This window comes from Pteropus vampyrus, unplaced genomic scaffold (assembly GCF_000151845.1).
Source record: "Pteropus vampyrus isolate Shadow unplaced genomic scaffold, Pvam_2.0 Scaffold106, whole genome shotgun sequence".
Taxonomy (NCBI): Eukaryota; Metazoa; Chordata; class Mammalia; order Chiroptera; family Pteropodidae; genus Pteropus; species Pteropus vampyrus.
In genome coordinates this window covers 2,906,246-2,928,308 of record NW_011888887.1, presented here as the reverse complement: position 1 = coordinate 2,928,308, position 22,063 = coordinate 2,906,246, and the positions used below count along the sequence as shown (strand labels likewise).

The following is a 22,063-nucleotide window of genomic DNA, read 5'->3' as shown; positions in this document are numbered from 1 at the left end:
TGACTAAATAAAAGGAAGACTAAACACAGAGTTCTAAACAAACACTGAATGGTAATTAGTAAGTTTCTTTTTCCAGAGGCATGAGTTAGCAATTCTGAAATTATTTTCTGTTATTTTAGGATTAATCAAATAAGTAAATAGATTATGAATAACAGAAGCCAGGGTTTCTCACTGTCAGAGAAAAACTTGTAAACACATAAATAGGAAAAGACAGAATGAATTCTGATGTTTGATTGGAACTGGAAGTATCAATATGAACTCTTCGGTTTTAATACAGATAGATTGATGGATACAGACATAGGCACAGATGTACTGATGTATTTGTGTGTGTGTGTGTGTGTGTGTGTGTGTGTGTGTGTGTGTGTGTGTGTGTGTGTGTGTGCGAATAACACATTCGGTTATTTCCTAACTCTATCCTTTGAGAAGACCTACAACAAAGACACCCGAGTAGCAAAGAGCACACCCAGTACCCAAATATTGATTTCTAAATACTGTTTTCCACTTAAAGGAATGTGGTTCCTCAAAGAAATGGAGCAAGACTTAGAGCAGGAAAAGTGTCAGATGAGGCAGATAATAAGTGCTCAATGAATGACAGAATCGTATCGAAAGGACAAAGGAGCCAGTTTAAGTTTCTCACTCATACACACAGAGAGATAAAAGGATAAAGCAAATGTGGTAAAATAATATTTGGAGAATATAGATGAAGGGCATGTAAAAATTTTTGTATTATTCAACATTTCTATAGGTCTGAAATAATATCAAAATAAAAAGTTAAAAAAGGAAAGCTGTGAAAATCTGATCAAAATTGAAAAGTATCTGAATACTCATTAAGCCAAAAAATGGAATTATTTAGCCTAGATATAAAAAATCTCAATGATTTGTTCTTTAATATTCTTCATATATTAAAATAACTTTCTAGGTTAAAAAAAAAAGCTTGACTTTAATATGTATGTTTCACAAAGCAGTATGTTTCCACTGTAAGTATATTAATAGACAAAGACAGATATGAAAAGAAAAACTATCATTCTACTTTACAAGATTAGTCAAGTGTGTGGAAGAACAACGTTTACAACAAATTAAGGGCACTCTTCCTTTAAATCTTCATCTAGATTCCATGGCGTCCTAGGTTCTGTTAGGGACGAATAATCACAGTACCCTCCTAAAAGATGCTTGACAAGAAAATTAAAATGGAGGGTCATGAAATAGTCAATAATATTAGAATATAATTGTAGAAGAGAGAGTGTAAGGATTACTTATTTAGCATGAATAACCTGCCAGTCACTAACCTCAAACTTTTAATAATGTACTATAAAGTGCAAGGTTATCTAATAAGTTAATAAATACCCTTAATGAAGTGACTTAAAAGCTACAGGATACGTATAGAATAAATCTATTAAAAAAACAAACAAACAAACAAATAATGGTTGCCCCTGGAGAAATAAACTAAGTAATAAATAGGAGAAAAACTTTTCACTGTATGCTTACTGGTTTGTACCTTGTGATTTTGAATTTAGAACTGAATGAGTATGAAAAGGGAGCCCATGAACTCTATTAAGAAAAATAAGCAATGTAAGAGAACTTCCAGAAGCTCTTGCCAGCATATCTAACCTGTATATTCACTTTTCTCTTTTAGACTACTATGAATAAACTGCCCTTGTTCTAATTAAGATCAATTAATTCACTTGGGTACTAGATCCATCCTCTCTCACCTATTAAAGGGCATTGCTTCAGCAATTCTTCCTTCATTCCACTATGTCATCAACTTCTGCTTATCTATGGGAGCATTTTCATCAATAAACAAGCTGTAATAGCTCCTAATCTTAAACAAACAAACAAACAAACAAACGAAAAAAACTCCCTTCACTTTATTTCTTTTAGTTACTTCCCTTTCTCCTTTACTGCAAAACTCCTTAAAAGATTTGTCTATACTAGTTATCTTTGGTTTCATTACTCTCATTCTTTCTTAAACCCATACCATTTAGGCTTTCTCTTCTAATGCTCCACTGAAAGTCCTCAGTTCTTGTCAAAGTCATCAATAACCTATGCTTTGATAAATACAAATCTTAGTTCTCATCTTATGTTTTAGCAATAGTCAACCTAGTTGATCACTTGTTCTTCCTTGAAATCTTTACCTCCCCCATTTGGCTTCCAGGATAATAGTCTTTTGGTTTTTCTTTTATCTTAGTCTGCTTTGTAATTTCCTCATTTTACTGATTTCTTAATGTTGGGCTCAGTTTTAGGACTCTTCTCTTTTCTAACTTAGTTAACAACCTTGGTAATGTCATCAAATCTCATGGCTTTAAGTACTAACATTCAGATTTTATCCCATACCTCTCCCAGAAACTCGCCAGAAAGAGACCCAAGTACAAAACTTGACATCTCCACTTGGATGTCTAATTAATATCTCAAAACCAAATTCCTTATCTTCACTTCCAAGTCCGTTCCTCCTTCACTTTTCTCCATCTCAGTTAATAATAATGTCATCCTTCCAGCTATTCAAGTTAAAAATCTTGGAATCATCTTTGACTTCTTACTTTCACACACTACATTCAATTCATTAGCTAATCCTTTAAGCTCTGTTTTCAATATATAGTTGATCTTCAGTATTCATAGATTCCGCATTTCTGAATTTGCCTACTGCCTACAATTTATTTGTAAGCCCAAAATCAATACACGCAGTGCCTTCCAGGTCAATCAGACATGCACATACACAGCGTGGTAGAGTCCCTTGATGCACACAATCTCAACTGAGGTTGAACAAGGCTACGCACTGCCTTTTTGTTTCAGCTCTCATACTGTAAAACGTCCTTTTGTGATCTATTTAGTTCCATATTTTTCGCATTTCTTTGTTTTTTATTCGTGATTTTGCTGTTTAATATGGCCCTGAGCATAGTGCTAAAGTGCTGTTTAGAAGCATTATGCTCCATAAGGCTGTGATGTGCCTTACAGAGAAAATATGTGTCCTACATAGATTTGTTTAGTTATCAGTTTTAGCATGGTTAGTTATGAGTTCAATGTTAATGATTCAACAATATATATTAAAGAAGTTGTCTTTAAACAGAAACATAAAAAACAATGTATTGTTTGGTGTATTGGTCATGTATTGATCAACTGTCAAAATATTGTAACTCTTTAAGAACCTAACCCCTTATGTTATGTCCAGTGGGGCAATGATTCAGTGCTCAGTTAACGCTAATTTAGAGTTCCCAATAATTTTATAGAGCACAACTACAATTAACGAGAATCAATTGTATATCCAGAATTTGACCACTTCTCATCACTTCTGTTGCTACCACTCAAGCCCTTGTCTAGATTACTTCAGTAGCCTGGAAGTAACTAATCTCCTTACTTTTATCTTTCCCCCACCCTCAGACCATTCTCAACAAGGCTACCAGAATTGTCCTGTAAAAATGTAAGTTAGTTCATGTCATTCCTCTGCTCAAAACCCACCAATGGCTTTCCCTCTTACTCAGAGTAAAAGCCAAAGTGTTTTAAAAGAACTATCAAGATCCTACACGATCTGTGCCTCCCTTGCCACAGATCATTCTTCTTCTCTGATCTAATCTCATACCCCCACATCTTTCCTTATCAAGTCTTCAGTTCCAGCCACACAGGTGACTGTAATATTCCTCAAATATGCCAGACATGACCCCATCTCAATAACTTTGCTTTGGCTTTTCTCTCTGCCAGGAGTATTCTTTGTCCCACTTAACCACTTGCTTCACTCTCTCACTTCCTTCACTTTTCATTTAAATGTCTCTTTAGCCATGACACCTAACCTGATCATCCTCCAAACACCCTATCTACATATGGTATTTTCTCTATTGTACTTATTAACATCTAACATACTATATGTTTCACTTATTTATTTTAATAATTAGCAATATTCTGCTCTAAAATGTAAGCCTGACTAGTGCCTGACACATAACAAAAAAATCTATAAATTGATATAGTTATTATTTTGAAAAAATAAATTTAAAGAAATTCTTAAAAAGTTAAAAGTTATGCAAAGATTACAATTTTACCTTCTTCATCTGTTTATATCATCTTTCTAGTAATCAAGTCCAAAACTAATATTGTTAAGGAGATCACCTATAAAATATAGAGGAAAATCAGCAAAAGGATTTAACTTCTCTTAACTGTTTTGTATGTGAAACTTCTCTTTAATAAAACTAAACAAAGGTGGGACAAATCAAATAATTGTGCTTTCATTTTATATTTAGAAAGTTATCTCCAGAATATAAATCAATCATGTAGCGTAGTCTATCGCATATAATATTTCAGCATCTAATGAGAATATTATAATTGTCACTCCAATTATAATTTCTGCAGCTTTAATCAAATGCAAATCAGATTAATAACTAAAAGTGCCATTACTCTTTATGACTTTGTAAAGTTCCTATCATATTAAGCTCCATGAAGTGAAAAAGTCTTCATGCCATAAGTTAGCTACTAATAATATCATATGTTAATAAGAAGGTCCAACATAAGAGGAAATCTCTCACTTTCAGGTGCTTCAATAGAACTGAGGATCAACAAACACAGCTTGAACTCTACTTTGGTCTTTAGCAAGTCCTGTATCCAAATGTATTTTCTATGTGTTAAACTGAGGGACAAATTTGTAATACAGAATATTTTTCTAGAGGACCTCCATACATCATCCATAAGTAATTCTGATTTTCAAAACTCTCCAAGATTTAGAGATTATTGAATAAGAAGGCCAGTTACCATTCTTGATGGACTTAAAATGAAGAAATCAACTAAAATTGCCTTTAAAAAGTTTTATTCATTTTTAAATTTTGGATTTATTTAAACACAAGTTTAACCATATGTTTGAGGTCTAGACATTTCAAATTGGTTTTCATAATTAAAGTACTCTAAAGAGACAACTCAATGGATTTAATCAATTGTAATTAGCTATAAATATCACAGAACTATTCATAAAGTATGAAGAGACAATTTAAGAAACTCTACTTCCAATTACTGAAAAATTTAATTTTGAATAAGACTTATAGTTAACTCCCCACATGCTAGCAGTAGGTAGCCTCTTACTCTGTCTTCTTAGGATAATGAGGGCTTTTAAATAATCAAAGAATTTACCAATCACTTAGCACTCTTTTGTTTCTCATAGAGAAAGAAGAATTTGAAAGAGTTTGTTTTCCACTCTTGTTATAAAAGTGTGTGAAGAGAGCTTCTTTCAAACCTCTAGACTGGTATGGACATGTGTAATATGGAGTGGTTCATTCTGTCTTGTTTCTTTTTCCTAAATATGACATTTGATAAAGCAGAAACATTGAGACTTCTACTCACATAAGAGATACCCCCACAAAAGCTATTGTGGGTATTTTAAGTCTTGGTAAATATAAAACCCTAGCGTAATTCTAGCCATACAGAATCAACTAAATAGGCTATATCAGAATATATAACCATGCGACAGTTATTTTGAACACTTTTTCTGATACTTCAGTATATATTCAAGTAAAAAAACCTTCAAAACAAAACCATATTTAAATTCATTTAATTCAACACGGTATGGTTCAATATGGTTTTGTTTAAATGTTATAAAATTAGCATGTATTACATTTACTCTTAAAATTATTTTTTAACTTTGGAAAAAAGTGCTATATGGCATATGAACAAATGCCTATGTGTAGATATATATGTAAAAATGAAGTATATTTTCTACAACATAAACGAGTGGGGAATTATAGTGGGACAAAAATACCTGAGAATGGTTACACTCATACAACTCTCAGAACAAATGATTAAAGAAGATGAAGTCTGCTAAGACTCCAAACTTAAGTTAATGTGTTAAGCAGAAACATGCGACATTTAAGAAAAGGCCCAAATCAAAATTACTCAGGCAAAATCTACAATGCCTGAGATGAAAAATACACTGCTTGGGATTAAAGGCAGATTAGCACTGCATAAAATAAGATTAGGTAATCTGTAGACATAACCATAGAAACTAACCCAAATAAAACAGAGAAAAAAAGACAAGAGAAAAAAACATGAACACAGCATCAGCAGGCTGTGAGACAACTACAAGCAGCCTAATATACATGTAACTGGAATCTCCAAAGGAGAGCAGAAAGAGAGGAGGAGACAGGAAATATATGTGAAGAAATAATGGCTGAAAGTTTTCCAAACTGATGAAAATTATAAACTCTCAGATACAAGAAGCTCAGAAACCACAAACAAGGAAAAAAGAAAAACTACAGCAAACTACATCTTGATTAAATTGCTCAAACCCAATGATAAAAAGCAAATACTAAAAGCTGCCAAAGGAAAATAAAATATGCAGAGCAACAAATATAAGGATTAGAGCAGTTTTCTCCTTCACATGACATGAGAGCAATGTCTTTAAAGACCTAAAAGGAAAAAAAACTGCCAAAATAGGATTATATGCCCAATAAAAATATATTTGAAAAATTACAGTGAAACAAAAACTGTTCACACATACAAAAGCTGAAAGTATTGACTGCAGACTTACAAGAAATCTTAGTCATTCACGCAAAAGTAAAGTGATACCAGATGAAATAAAGAATGCCAGAAAAGATAACTAGGTAAATATATGAGATGTTTTTCTGTTTAAACAAAAACATTAACAATATAGTATGGAGTTTACAACACTTGTGAAAATAAAATATATCACAACACAAAGGCCGGAAGACTAAACTCTTGTGAGGGACCCATTTTATACGTAAAGTAGTATAATATCACTTGAAAATATACTATGATAAATTAAAGATAAAATAACAAAACAAAAAGTTATAGCTAATAAGACAACAAAGGAGATAAAAAGGAATCTTAAGAACATTTTTCAATTAATCCAAAGGAGGCAGAAAAAAGGACAAAGAGAATAAAGAACAGATGGAAGAAAGAGAAAACAAATTGTAAGATGGCAGATCTAAACCTAACATTTTCAAAAATCACATTAAATATAGTCTAACTACCCCAATTAAAAGGTAGAGATTATCATGATAAAAAAGCAAGACCTAACTATACGCTCCTTACAAGAAATGCACGCGAAAATAAAGACTGAAACAGGTTAAAGTGAAAGGATATAAGAAAAGATATATCATGTAAACACTAATCCAAGTAAAGCTGGAGTGGCCATATTCATATCAAAATAGATAACACAGAAAAGAATAATACCAGGGATAATAAAGGAGTGAAGTCATCAAGAGGATAATAACAATCCTGACTGCTTATATACCTAGTAACATAGTTTCAAACTACATGAAGCAAAAGACTGAAAGAACTACAAGAAGAAACAGATAAATCCACAATTACAGTGGGGGGTTTCACCTGCCTTATCTAAACAGTTGATAGAACAAGTAGACAGAAAATCAGAAAAACATTAAAAATTTGAATAACAATATTAACCAACTGGACTACACTGACAATACAGACCACTCCAACAACAGAATACATACTCTTATTGAGTGCACAAGAATTTACCAAGATGGACCATAATATGGGCCATAAATATGAAGAGAAGAAGTCATAAAAATATTCTCAGGCCAAAATGGATTTAAATTATGAATAAGAAATAGAAACATCTCTAGAAAAATATCAAACTTTAAGAAACTAAATAACACTTCTAAAAAGCCTATGGATCAAAGAAATAACGCAAAAAAAAACAAATGAAAAAGTATTTGAACTGAATGCAAATAAAAACACAATATATAAAAATGTATGAAATATTGCTAAAACAGTACATGGGGAAATTTATAGCACTAAATGCATGTATTAGGGGAAAAAAAGATCGTTCTCAAATCAGTGATCTTAGTTCCCACAATAAGAAAATAGGAAAATTAGTACAAAGTACGTCTAAAGCAAGCAGAAGGAAATAAGATAAGAGCAAAAGTCAATTAAATAGAAAGCAGAAAAATAGGGGGGAAAAGACAATAAGTGTTGGCAAGGATATGGAGAAAAGAGAACCCTGATGTACTCTTGGTGGAGTAAACTGGTATAGCCACTATGGAAAACAGTATGAAAGCTCCTCAGAAACTTAAAAATACAGCTACCAAATAATCCAGCAATTGCACTTCTGGGTATTTATCCGAAGAAATCTAAAATATTAATTCGAAAAGATATATGCACCCCTATGTTCATTACAGCATTATTTACAATAGCCAAGACATAAAAGCAACCCTAAGTGTCCATCAATAGATGAATGGATAAAGATGTGATACCTACACACACACAACACACACACACATACATACACACACACAAATGGAATATTACTCAGCCATAAAAATGAATGAAAATTTGCCATTTGTGACAACATGGATAGACCTACAGAGTACTATGCTAAATAAAGCAAGCCAGAGAAAGACATTTACTGTATGATTTCACATCTATAGAGAATCTAAACAAACAAAGTAAATGAACAAACAAAACAAAACAGAAACAGACTCAAAGACGTGGAAAACAAACTGATAACTGCCAGAAGGGAGCAAGGTAAGGGATGAGAACAATAGGTGAAAAGGATTAAGAGTACAAACTTCCAGTTATAAAATAAATACATCACAGGGATGTATTGTAGAGGATAGGGAATATAGCCAATAATATTGTAATAACTTTGTATGGTGACAGATAATTACTACTCATCATGATGATCATTTCATAAGTTTTAGAAATGTTGAATTACTGTTTATACTTGAAATTAATACAATATTGTATGTCAACAATATTTAAATTTTTTAAATAATAAACATAGCAGTAAGGCAATCAATCATTCGATCAAATAATCAATCAATATATTGATGCTGTAGAATAACCAATACTATAAAATAAACAAAGTCAAAAGCTGTTCTTTGAGAAGATTAATAAAACTGATAAACCTTTAGCCAGAATGATCAGAAAAAAAGAGAAGACACAAAGTATGAAAATCAAGAATGAAAATGTCACCACAGATTCTATAAATCTAAAAAGAAGAAGAGATTATAAACAACTTAATACCAATACATTCAACAACTTAAATTAAATGAACAAATTACTTGAAAGATACAACCCACTAAAAGTCAAACAAAAAGAAATAGATAAACCATATAGCCCTGTATCGATTAAAGAAATTTAATTTATACTTTAAAAATCTTCACAAAAAGGAAAAACTGTATCAGGCAGACCCAGATGACTTCATAAGTGAATTCTACCAATACTTCAGAAATACTACCAATAGAGAACAAATCTTTCTAGAAAATTGAAGAGGAAGTAATCTTTCATAAGACAGCATTACCTATATATGAAAATAAGACAAAGATATTACAAGAAACAAAGACATAGGTGAAAAGTTATAAACAAAAACTTAGCCAAATCTACCCAGCAGTATAAAAAATAATATATCATGAGGAGTTAACCCAGAAATGTGAGGTTGGTGTAATATAATAAAATCAATCAAATAATTCTTTAGAAACAGAAATATTAAATAAGCTTGACTATTTTAATATCAGGAAATTCAATCAAATAATAAACCTCTAAAGACCAATTAAAACTACAGTCTTAAGTTTTCTGGTTGCCTTCCTATTATTAAGATAATACTAAATGGTATATTATCTAGATCCAAAGTAATGAAGAACAAGTATTATCTGTGAAAAATCTTTGATAATACAAGCATTAAGAACAAGAACTATTTAAAACTTTATTATGATAACAGAATTAGATTTCATTTTTTAAACAAAAATAAAACCATATCATTAAAAACAGGCACCAAGACTTGAGAGTAATTATGTATTTCTTTTCCTAACTAATCGTTCTTCAATTTATACAAACCTAGTGTGAAATACCTAGCATAGCTGGATTAAATACAGTTGGATTAAGTCATTGCTTGCTCTGGGTAAATTTAAATATGGTTCTATATAATGTGGGACACTAATTTGGGAATATTAGCCAGGCCTTAAGTAATGAACTTTAAAAAATGAATGATTTTAACAGGTTGAGTAGTAATGCTAAATGTACAAAACTATTTCTAAACTACTCTTGATGGTTTAGCAAAGTATCCCTTGTATAAAAGCAAAATCTTGAAAAAGGATAAGTCTTGGAGTTCCTGAGTTAGAATATCAACTACAAACAGGTATACTTCTTTAATGCCTACGAGATACTGCTTCAATCTCAATAACTTAAATAAAGAAAGTCCTCAGTAAATATTTTTTGATTATCTAAAGCACTCTTAAAAATAAAAAAATAAATAGTGATTAGCTTTGAAAATGAGGATTGAAAATCTATGAAACAAACATAAAATTTTGGAATTTAATCCAAGACTGATTCCAAAGTCTATGATCTTTCCACTATGCCATTTGTTTTCACTTAAATAACTTAGATATTACAAAAGCATTCTAAAAGAGATGTTTACATTAATAAAGAGATCATAATTTCAAAATATTGGTCAAGGTACATGAAAAATAAGGAAAAATAAGGAAACTGTGAGCATGGAGTCATCTTCCCTAAAAAAGCAATAGAATGGTGCAAGAAGCAGAAACATGAAGTTAACATGAAAGGGGTGAGGACAGGGAGAGGGAAACATAAAGTAGATGTGGGAGGAAAGATGGTGAGGGGAGGAAGGCTGAGGGAGAGAAGGAGTAGGACAGAGAGAAGGTAAAGGGAAAGAAGCAGGAAGGAGCAAGGTGGGTAGGGACATACGAAGGGAGGAAGCAAAGAAAAGAGGGAGGGAGGGAGAACTAATTAAATCAATATCTCTTCTAGTCTACTAGGAATAACAACAAAGACAGCGCTTTCGTTGTGCAAGATATATCCAAATGTAGGAGCTGTTTATTTATCTACAAAAACAAGAAGATAATATATAAGTAAAAGACAAAAAAAATACATCAATAAAAGAGAAAGGTAAATTTAAGAAGCCAAATAGTTTCCAATAATGCTTATATTTAGCAAGAAAGAAAAATTTTAAACTCTTATAATTAAAAATATCTAAATATGAAGGCTGTTTAGTCACATTTAAAGACTATAACCATAAATCTGTGTTTAAAATGTTAGTTTCTCTTTCCATTTACTTCCAAAGCATTTTATGAAAATTTTAGGACACTATAGACACATAAAATTGAGCTATAAAGGCAAAATAATGCCATAAAATGACCTTGTGATTTTAATGGCTTTTAAATACCACAGGTAAAAAAGGGATTAAAAAACTTCTAAACATATACAACCTTATTTCTCTTATTTAGTACTCAGTTATTTAATAAATTAATCTGATGCTAGCAAGATAAATTTAAACACTCTTTGCATTCTATTATGAGTGCTACATAATTTCATTTAGTATTCATTCTTCAAAAATATTGTGAATCATTTTTAAAAAAGAATTATTACATAGCTTCACAATCAGTCTATTTTGGTTTATTTTAATATTTTTAAATGCAAATTGGTCTAAGTAGAATTATTCCACTATTTATAAAGATAATTTTCAAATGATGAGAACAAAAATCACTAAAATAAAACATTTTCATAAGTTATCATACCTTTAGCTAAAGCGTCTTTATATTTCTCTTTGGCAGAATTCATTTCTTTTATTAACTGTCTATAGCTGGATTTTAATTTCTCTAATTCTGTCTTTGTAACCTGTCAAGAAAAGAAAAGCAAAAAAAAAAAAAAAGTTTTAATGCTTAAATTTACATTGTCAAGAACTTAAATTCCAAAGCATTAGATAATGTGTATTTTACTGCTTATAGGTCAGAGTTGTTCTTTAATATAGTTTAGAAATCAGTAATAAATTCAACATCATATTAAAAAATATTTCTTAAAAAGAAGAGCAAATCAAATAGTGCTGTCATCAAAGACCAATAAATTAACTTGCTGTGCACAGAAATATTTTCTCTAATAAAAAAACGAATTTAAATATTTATTTTAATTATACAGATTAACTCTTGAGTTGTCATAATTCACCAATTCTAACATGACTTTTTTCGACATTATAATACCTCTGAAAACAAGATGCATCTAACAATCAGTGCTGGCCAGAGAGCAAGCATCACAGAGGTTGTGCCATGTGTACATGAACTTGGTTATTATTTCTATGAAAAGACTACATAAATGCAAGTCTTTGACTCTATAGTCAAAAAGCCATGTAAACAGCATTTGAGGAAATAATTAAGAATCTTAGATGCTGTCTGAAAAAAATTCCAATATACCTTCTTAGAAGACTTAAGAAATCTGCAGTATGGAAAACTTGCAAAAGGAGAATAAGCAACTTGTAAGAAAATCTTAGAGCCTACTTCTAACAAACATTGCATCAACATAACAATGTTGGTATGAAGGATGACATTGTTAAATAAACAAAACTATCAACAACTATAATATAGATAGTAGTTCGAATCATTCTCTTATGAACTTTATTTTTAGACCAGTTTTACTTCCAGAGCAAAATTGAGCTACTAGTAAGTACAAAGATATCCTATATACCTCCTGTCCCCACATTTATTGCCTCCTCCGTTAGCAACATCCCCACCCACAAGAGTGATACATTTGTACAAATGATAAACCTAAAATGACACATCATGATCACCAAGTCCACAGTTTACAGCAGGTTTCATTCTTGGTTTTGTATATTCTATGGCTTTGAACAAACATATACTGACATGTATCTACCATTACAGTGTCATATAGAGTGGTTCTCTGTCATAAAATCCTCTGTGCTCCACTTATTTGGCTCCTTTTACTTAGTGATATGCATTTAAGGCTCCTCTGTGTCTTTCTGTGGCTTGGTAGCTCACTTCTTTTAAGTGCTGAATAATATTTTGTTGTCTGGATGTACCACAGTTTATTTATCCATTCACCTATTAAAGGACATCTTGGTTATTTCCAAGTTTTGGTATTACCAATAAATCTGATATAAACATCCATATGTCAGCTTTTGTGTGGACATAAATTTTCAATTTCCTTGGGTAAATATCCAGGAGTGTGACTGCTGGATCCTATAATTTATTTAGATTCTATGGTATATTTAGTTTTATAAGAAACTGCCAAACTGTCTTCCAAAGTGATGGTACCATTTTGCATTCCCACCAGCAATTAATGATTGTTCCTGTTGCTCCACATCCTCACAAGCTTTCAGTGTTGTCAGTGTTCTGGAGTTTGGTCATTCTCATAAGTATGCAGTAGTATCTCGTTGTTCCTTTAATTTGCATTCCTCTGATGACATATGATGGGGAGCATCTTTTCGAGTGCTCATTTGCCATCTATATATCTTCTTTGGTCAGGTGTTTGTTAAGGTTTTGGCTCATTTTTTTAAATCAGGTCGTTTGCTTTCTTAGTGGATACTTAAGAGATTTTTTTTTTATGTTTTAGATAATAGTCCTTTATCAGCTGTGACTTTTGCAAATCTTTTTACCCAGTCTGGCTTATCTTCTCATTCTCTTGGCACTGTCTTCACAGAGCAGAAGTGGGGTTTTTTTTTTTGTTTTTTTTTTTTAAGTTTTGATGAAATCTAGCTTAACTATTATTTCTTTCATGGATTATGCCTTTAATGTTGTATCTCAAAAATGATCACCACACCCAAGGTCATCTAGGTTTCCTCTTATGTATCCTCAAGACATTTTACAGTCTTATGTTTTACATTTAGGTCTGTGATCCATTTTGAGTTAATTTTGTGAAGAGTATAAGGTCCATGTCTAGATTCATTCTGGCATATGGATATCCAGTTGTTCCAGCACCATTTGTTAAAAATACCATCTTTTCTCTGCTGTGTTGACTTTGCCCCTTTGTCAAAAATCAATTGACTATATTTATGTGGGTCTATTTTTGGGCTCTCTATTCTGTTCCATCGATCTATTTGTCTATTGTCTTACACAAAATCCCAAACTATCTTGATTACTGTATTTTTATAATAAGTCTTGAAATTGGGTAGTATCAGTCCTCTGACTTTGCTCTTATTCTTCAATATTCTATTGGCTATTCTGGGTCTTTTGTCTCTCCATATAAACTTTAGAATCTCTTAATATCTACAAAATATTTTGCTAGGATTTTGATTGGGGTTGTGTTGAAACTATAAAGCAAGCGGGGAATAACTGACATCTTGACAATATTGAGTCTTCTCATCCGTTAATATGGGATCTCTCTCATATTATATCTTTGGTTCTCTCATCAGAGTTCTGTCATTTTTGTCCTATACGTCTTATATATACTTTGTTAGAGTTACACCTCAGTATTTCATTTTTGGGGGTGCTAATGTATATGATATTATGTTTTTAATATCGTATCAACTTATTCACTACTGGTCAACAGAAAAGCTATTGACTTTTGTAATGTTAACAGTGTGTCTTATCGCTTTGCTATTATGCTTAGCTCTAAGAGTTTCTTTGTTAATTCTCTTGGATTTTCTACATAGACAATCATGTCATCTGTGATCAAAAACAGGTTTATTTTTTTGTTCTCAATCTGTGTAACTTTTATTTCTTTTTCTTGTCTTACTACATTAGCTATGACTTCTAGTATGACGTTAACAAGCAACGGTAAGAAGGGACATCCTTGCCTTCCTCTTGATCTTAATAAGAAAGCTTTGAATTTCTCACCATAAAGTATGTTACCTATAGGTTTTTAAATAGATATCCTTTATCAAGTTTACTGAGAGCTTTTTATCATGAAGGAATGTAAGATTTTGTTAAAGGGCTTTTCTCCATTTATTCATATAATCATCTGACTTTTATTTTTCAGTCTGTTGACGTGATGGACTCCATTAATTAATTTTCAAATGTTGAACCAGGCTTGCATACCTAAAATAAATCCCACTTGGTCATGGTGTATAATTGTTTTGATACATTGTTGGATATGATTTCCTAAAAGTTTGTTAAAGATTTTTGTATCTATGTTCATGAAAGATATGAGTCTGTAGTTTTCTTTTCTTCTAATGTCTTTGTCTGGTTTTGATATTACGATAATTCTGGCCTAATAGAATGAGTCCTAACAGAGGTTCCCTCTGTTTCTATCTTCTGAAAAAGTTTGTAGACAATTATAATTTCTTCTGTAAATGTTTGATAGAATTCACCAGTGAACCCATCTGAGCATGGTGCTATTTTCCACAGTTATTAGCTATTAATTCAAATACTTTAATAGCTATTTGCCTGTTTAGATTGTCTACTTCTTATGCAGATTGTGTCCTTCAAGAATTTGCCTACTTCTCTAGGTTATCAAATTTGCAGGCACAGAGTTGTTCATAGTATTCCTTCATTATCCTTTAAATATCCATGGGATATGTACTGATATACCCTCTTTCACTTCAGATATTATTAATCTGTGATACACTGTTTTTTTCCTTAGCTAGCCTAGCTTGAGGCTTACTGATTTTATCGATCATTTCAAAGAACCAGCTTTTGATTTTGTTGAGTTTTCCCTATTGATCTCCCATTTTCACTTTCACTGATTTCTGCTCTATTTTTTTTATTATTTTTCTTCTACTTACTTTGCTCTTCCTTTTATAGTGTCCTAAGGTGGAAGCTTAGATGATTGATTTTATATTTTCCTTTTCTAACATATGCATTGAATGCTATAAATGTCCCTCTAAGCACTGCTTTTGCAGAATGCCACAAATTTTGATAAATTTTGCTTTCATTTCATTTAGTTCAAAATATTTTTTAATATCTCAAGATTTTTTCTTTGATCAATGTGTTATCTAGAAGTGTGTTGTTTAATCTCCAAGTATTTGGAGATTTTCCAGCTCTGCTTTCTAGTTTAATTCTATTGTGGTCATAAAACAGACTTTATATGATTTCTTTTAAATTTATTAAGGTATGATTTATTGTCTAGAATGTGGTCCACCTTGTCAAATCTTCCATGTGAGCTTAAGAAGAATGTGTATTCTGCTGTTGTTGAATGAACTAATCTATAGATGTTCATTATATCTAGTTGATTGATGTTATTATCGAGTTCATCTATGTCTTTCCTAATTTTCTGCCTGCTGGACTATTTCTCACAGACGGATGTTGAAGTTTCCAACTGTAATAGAGAATTCATCTATTTTTCCTTAAATTCTATCAGTGTTTGCAGTTCTATCAGTATTTTGATGCTGTGTTGTTAGGTCCATACACATTAAGAATTGTTATGTCTTCTTGGAGAACTACTTTATCATTATATAACTCCCCTTTTTGTCCCTGATCAACTTCCTTGCTTTGAAGTCTGCTCTATCTGAAATTAATATAACCAGTCTTGCTTTCTTTTGATTAGTGTTAGCATGGTATATCTTTCTCCACCCATTTACAATGAATCTATATGTCTTTATATATAAAATAGGTTTCTTGTAGACAACACACAGGTGAATCTTGTTTTATGATCTACTCTGACAATGTCTTTCTTTTAATTGGTTCATTTAGACAACTGACTTTCAAATTATTGATATACTTGAATTAATATCTACCATATTTGTTACTATTTTCTATTTGTTACCCATGTTATTTGTTCCTATTTTTGTCTTCCACCTTTTTCATGTCTTTGTGGTTTTAGTTGGGTATTTTATATGACTACATTCTCTCTCATATTAGCATGTCATTTATATTTCTTTTATTTTTTTAGTGGTTGCCCTGGAGTTTGCAACATGCCTTTATAACTAATCCAAATCTACTTTCAAATAACACTATCCTTCCAATAATAAAATAATACTAATTTCTCCTTCCCATTGTTTCTATCATTCTGTCATTCATTTCACTTATACATGAACATACATAAACACATGTATGTATGTCTGTACAAATACACAAGATATATACATGAGCATACATAACCAAATACACTGTTGCTATTATTTTCCATAAATTGTTATTTGTTAGAACAAGTAATAATGAGAAAAATGAAAGTTTTTATTTTAATTTACTCATTCCTTCTCTGATGCTCTTCCTTTCTTTATATAAATCTGAGTTTCCAACCTGTATCAATTTTTCCTTTTCAGCCTTTTGGTGACAAATTCGACTCAATTTTTGTTTATCTGAGAAAGTCTTTATGTCTCCTACACTTTTGAAGGATAATTTCACAGGGTACAGAATTTTAGGATTTTTTTTCCCTCGACACTTTAAATATTTCATTACATTCTCTTCTTGTTTGTATGATTTCTGAGAAGTCAGATGTTATACTTATATCTGTTATTCTATAGGTGAGGTTTTTTTCACTCGGCTTCTTACAGAATTTTTTCTTTATCTTTGATTTTTTGTACTTTAAAATCAATATGCCTAGGTGTTTGGGGGAGGAGGGTTGTTTTTGTTTTTAGGTTTTTGTTTGGGTTTTTTTGGTCACTTATTCTGTTTGGTGTTCCCTGAGCTTCCTGGATCTGTTCTTTCATGTCTGACATTAATTTGGGGAAATTCTCAGTCATTATTATTTCAAATATCTCTTCTGTCCTTTTCTCTCTTTCTTCTCCTGCTGGTATTCCCATTACACATATGTTATACATTTTGCAGTTGTCCTACAGTTCTTGAATATGCTTTGTATATTTTTTCAGTCTCTGTTGTCTGTACTTTTCAGTTTCGGAGATTTCTACTGACATATCCTCAAGTTCAGAGATTTTTTCCTCAGTTGCGTCCAGTTTCCTAACAAGCCCATCAAAGGCATTCTTCACATCTGTTACAGTGTTTTTGATCTTCAACATTTATTTTTGGTTCTTGCTTAGAATTTCCATTTCTCTGCTTACATTGCTTGTCCGTTTTTACATGCTGTCTACTTTACACATTGGAGCTCTTAACATACAAAACAGAGACAGTTGTTTTAAATTCTAATGTCCCTATCATATCTGGTTCTAATGTTTGCTCTGTCTCTTCCAACTTTTTTTTTTTTTTTTTTTTTTTTTTTTGCTTTTTGGCAGTCCTTATCATTTTTTCTTGATTGCCAGGCATGATGTACTGGGTAAAAGAAATTGATGTAAATAAGCCTTTACTAATGTAGTTATAAATTGTCAGGGGAGGGGAAGCATTTTATAGTCCTACAATTAAGTCTCAGTCTTTTACTGAGCCTGTGCCTCTGGCCTGTGAACTTGGCATGTGCTTCTCAGTTTCCGTCCCGCCACCACCACCTTACATGAGACAAGATGGCTGGAGTGGGCTGAATTTGGCTATTTCTCTTCCTGCAGGTCTGACAGGCTCTGGTTAAACAGTTTCCCATGAGGGCAGGCATTGTTAAGAACAGAATGCTCTGGCATATGTCAAAATGGTTCTTTTTCCCCTGCCCCTGCCAGGAACATGAGATTTTTCTCTGATATTCACTATGAGAACCTGGTAGAAATCTAGAAGGTAAAACTCACAAAAGTGTGGGGGTCCCTCAATGAATGGGTCCTCCTGAGTTTTTAACTGTCAGAGTTATCCACATTGAGCCTCCAGAATCTGCCAGTTACCATTCAGGTTTTCCTACACCCAGCAATGGTTTCCAAGGAGGCTGTTGCTCTCATAAGTTGTGATTCTCTGTATATGCTTGTTAGTCTCTCCAATTTGGTGGGCAGTTGTTTGCCCTGTGATCAGAAATCTCCTATAAATCTAAGAAGATGTGTTCATTTTTCAATTTGTTCAGCTTTTTACTTGTTAGGACAGAGTGGCAACTTTCAAACCTCTTATATGTTGGACCAGAAACTAGAAGTCTTAACTTTGAAGTTGCTAAAGAATCAATTCATTATTCTGCAAACTGGCAAATAAACTACAAAAAGAAAGCATTTATTCTGTCTTTCCTAAATGAACTATGCCTTATGGTAACCAAACAGTTGATATAGGAAAATTTTTTAATGAAAAATTCTAGCTAACGAGATTGCATTAATAATGATAGAACTAAAATATTGTCATTTTACAACCCCCACTGAAATAATGGATCTAAGCAGAGAACATCAATTTTTTCTAAAACTATTAGGTGAAAGGCTGAAGGGAAATTTTTTTTATAGACTGAACAGACTGTCAACACTAGAACCTCTTAGTCGAGTTTAACATCACAAAAAGATAAATGAGCAGACACAGACACTATATACCTCCTGACACGAAACAACAGGAAGCCTATACAAGAATCTATGATGTATACTTGCCCAAAATAAACAGCAAAAATCTCATCAAGCCTCTAGATCCAACTTCCAGTTCACAGGAAAACTGGACGATGGAGGAATATGTGAAATCACATCACAAGATGCTAACAACAAAATCCAAAATGAAGGAAATTCAATTCTACAGAGCAAATTACCCAGTTTCTTCCACAAATAAATGGTAATTTAAAAATGGGGGAGGGCAACCTACATTAAAGAGAATTGTTCAAATTCAGTGTACAGGTCATGTTTAGATCAATTGTAAAAAGCACTTAAAAGTCACATTTGAGCACAGTTAGGATATTCAATAGCATTAGGAATTATTATTATTTTTAGATTAACAATAAGTTATGCTTTTTTAAAAAGAATACTTATTTTAGCAATACATACTAAAATATTTATGGATAAAGTGATCTCTGGAATTTTCTTTAACATGATCCAGTGTAGAAGAAAAAGTGGGGGAAAATACAGATGGAAAAAAATTACTATATGGGTGGATGCACAGATGGAAGTTCATTTTACTATTCTCTCTTCTTTTTGTACATTAGCAAATTTTCATAATTAAAAACATTGAAAAAAATTATCCAGAGACACAATTTAGAAATATCTTATTTTGATTATATTTTCATTTTTATTTTATGCATACTATTACATGAGCTATTTCAGTAACTAAAAAAATAAAAACTCTAAGTGGTTAAAAAAAAGCACTGTCTAAAAGTTTAATTGGCAGCATGCTTTTCTTTTATAGGAGTACATAAAGTCATAGTATATCTTATAATCAATAATGTTTTATATTCAATAAAAATAAGTTATTATCCATAAGAGACATGAAACATATTTTCCATCAGGAAATGATGATAAACAATTTTCTAATTCAATCAGGATAAAATATTTCTGTGAATTTAAAAATCAATTAAAAGAAGAAGTCCAGAATAGAAAGACAAACCTTAATCATCTCTGCCTCTATCTGCTGATGAACACCTATATAACTTTTCTTCACCTGCTGCTTGTCCTTGATCATCATGGTGAGCCTGTGTAAGGGTCCAGAATTTAGGTCCTCTGCATGTGTCTTCATTATCCTACTAAGTTGTTCCGTCTGCTGAATCATAAGTAGCCAAGACTTTTTAAAAAATAAAGAAGTAAAATTAGCACTTGTATTAGAGGTCTCCATTTAGCTATGCTTTAAGTGTTCAAGAACTTTAAATATTTAGTTTTATACAAATTATTTCTTTAATATAAAAATGGCAGGTTTCTAGCAATTGTGCAATGAGCTATAAATGGTTCATATTTAACACCTTCAACTTCAAGTACAAATGTTTCAAAAGTAAGTAATCAAGGCTATGCAGAATATTAGGAAAGGGATTAAAGGACTCTTAGAATCCATACTTGCAGTCTTCTGTTTGTTTTTGAACACAGTGATACATTGCTTCTGCTTACACCATTCTAATTTCTCAGTAAAGTCACCATTTCCTATAGGTCAAATGCAACAGAAATTTTCCCATCTTTATTCTTAATCTGTCTCTCTCTGGCATCTCACTTCTTCCTGAAACTCTTCTATTTTGGCTTGTATGACTTCTTATCTTCCAACATACAAACTTGTCTTCCTCCCTTCCTAAAAATGCTTTCTCAATTTTTGTACCTGCTCTTCTTTTGCTTCTTCTGTCTTAAATAGAAGTATTCTCTGCATTTCTATGTAGAGCCATTCTCTTTTATTAATAAATATCATTAATTCTAATGGTTTTTCCAAGATGACACAATGTCTCCATAGAAGAGACACAAAATGGTATATTTGGACAAGTGGGTATATGGATACTGCTGGAAGAACAAATCATTTGTTATTAGACTTTCTTACTAATAAATACTGAAAAAAGTAACAGAGGAATGCTATCTAGTTAGGTCTTCAAAATTTTATTCACAAATAACTTTTGGAGACTTACCACGATCAGGGAGAATCCATGTTAAAGATACAAAAAAATGAACAAGACATGGTTTCAGATATTTACAAGAATATTTTTTCTACTCTATTACTTTTGATCTGTGACTGAACAGAATTAGTCTTTCTATCAATATAACAATATAATCCTAACTTAAAATTCAATAAGCATCTAAATCAAAATAATAACCTAAAGAAAACAAACCCTTTGTCACAGAACTCTCCAATCTGACTTGGTAATCTTGTTTCTGATACACTGCCATATAGGTTTTTCAAAAATAAATAAAGCTTTGAGGACATTGGTTTCGGATGGGGGGTCATTTTTAGTTGTGAAATGCTTTATGAACAAAGACGAGGACATGTGGCCTATGAACTCATCAAATTTACTTTCAAATTCAAAAATCTAAGTAGTACTAACATGTTCCTGATGCCACAAAGCAATTTAGAATCAATGTAGCTCTTCCATCAAAACCTAAATTTTAATAAAGATGAAAACAATTTTAAAACTATACACATTTTAAAAACATAAATTAAATGGCCCTAATAACTCTTGTAGCTTTGCCTTTTTCATTTGATATTATCACTCTAAAAAATACAATGTTGGGAAAACATTCTATATATAGTATGTGCATAAAGTTAGTACTACCAAATAAAGGTGAGAGGGATCAGTTCTTTATCTTCAAAAAATAAATATTCCCTAAGTGCTTTGTAGCAATAAATTTTTGTGATTCTATATAGAAGTTCTTACAGCCAAGGGGAGAAGCCTTCTCGGAAGCCAGTATTAAGAGACGACAGAACAAAGTCAGACTGCCCTCCTCCTCCCAGAAGATCACATCTTATCATACCTAACAGCCCTATTCACTGTAGTCACTGCGGGAAGTCTAAGCCTCCGAGGTATGTATTATCATCTTGATTGTCAAATTCATATTTCCTTCAGTATCTCCTAATCTGACACAGGATACTATCTACGGAATCCTGTACTCTCAAGAACTCCTACTCTGTAATTATAAAACCCCTTATACTTCTAATCAGAGCTTTCCATTTATTTTCTAGCTTTAGAAAAAAACCCTGGTTCTATTCCACTCCCAATACTGCTAATAAACATTCATTCCCTTCTTCCTAAAAAAAAAGTCTCTGCT

General features: G+C 31.9%; 1 protein-coding gene across 4 annotated transcripts in view; it reads right to left on the bottom strand.

Moving 5' to 3' along the window:
* Positions 1 to 22,063, bottom strand: part of FER (FER tyrosine kinase) — a 404,440-nt gene that overhangs the window by 326,497 nt on the left and 55,880 nt on the right. For all 4 annotated transcript variants that reach the window (XM_011365150.2, XM_023533609.1, XM_023533608.1 and 1 more), the window contains 2 exons: positions 19,938 to 20,111; positions 11,481 to 11,580 (listed from right to left, as the gene is read on the bottom strand). In XM_011365150.2, the coding sequence (XP_011363452.1) occupies positions 11,481 to 11,580; positions 19,938 to 20,111 (274 nt within the window). The remainder of the gene's footprint in view (positions 1 to 11,480; positions 11,581 to 19,937; positions 20,112 to 22,063) is intronic.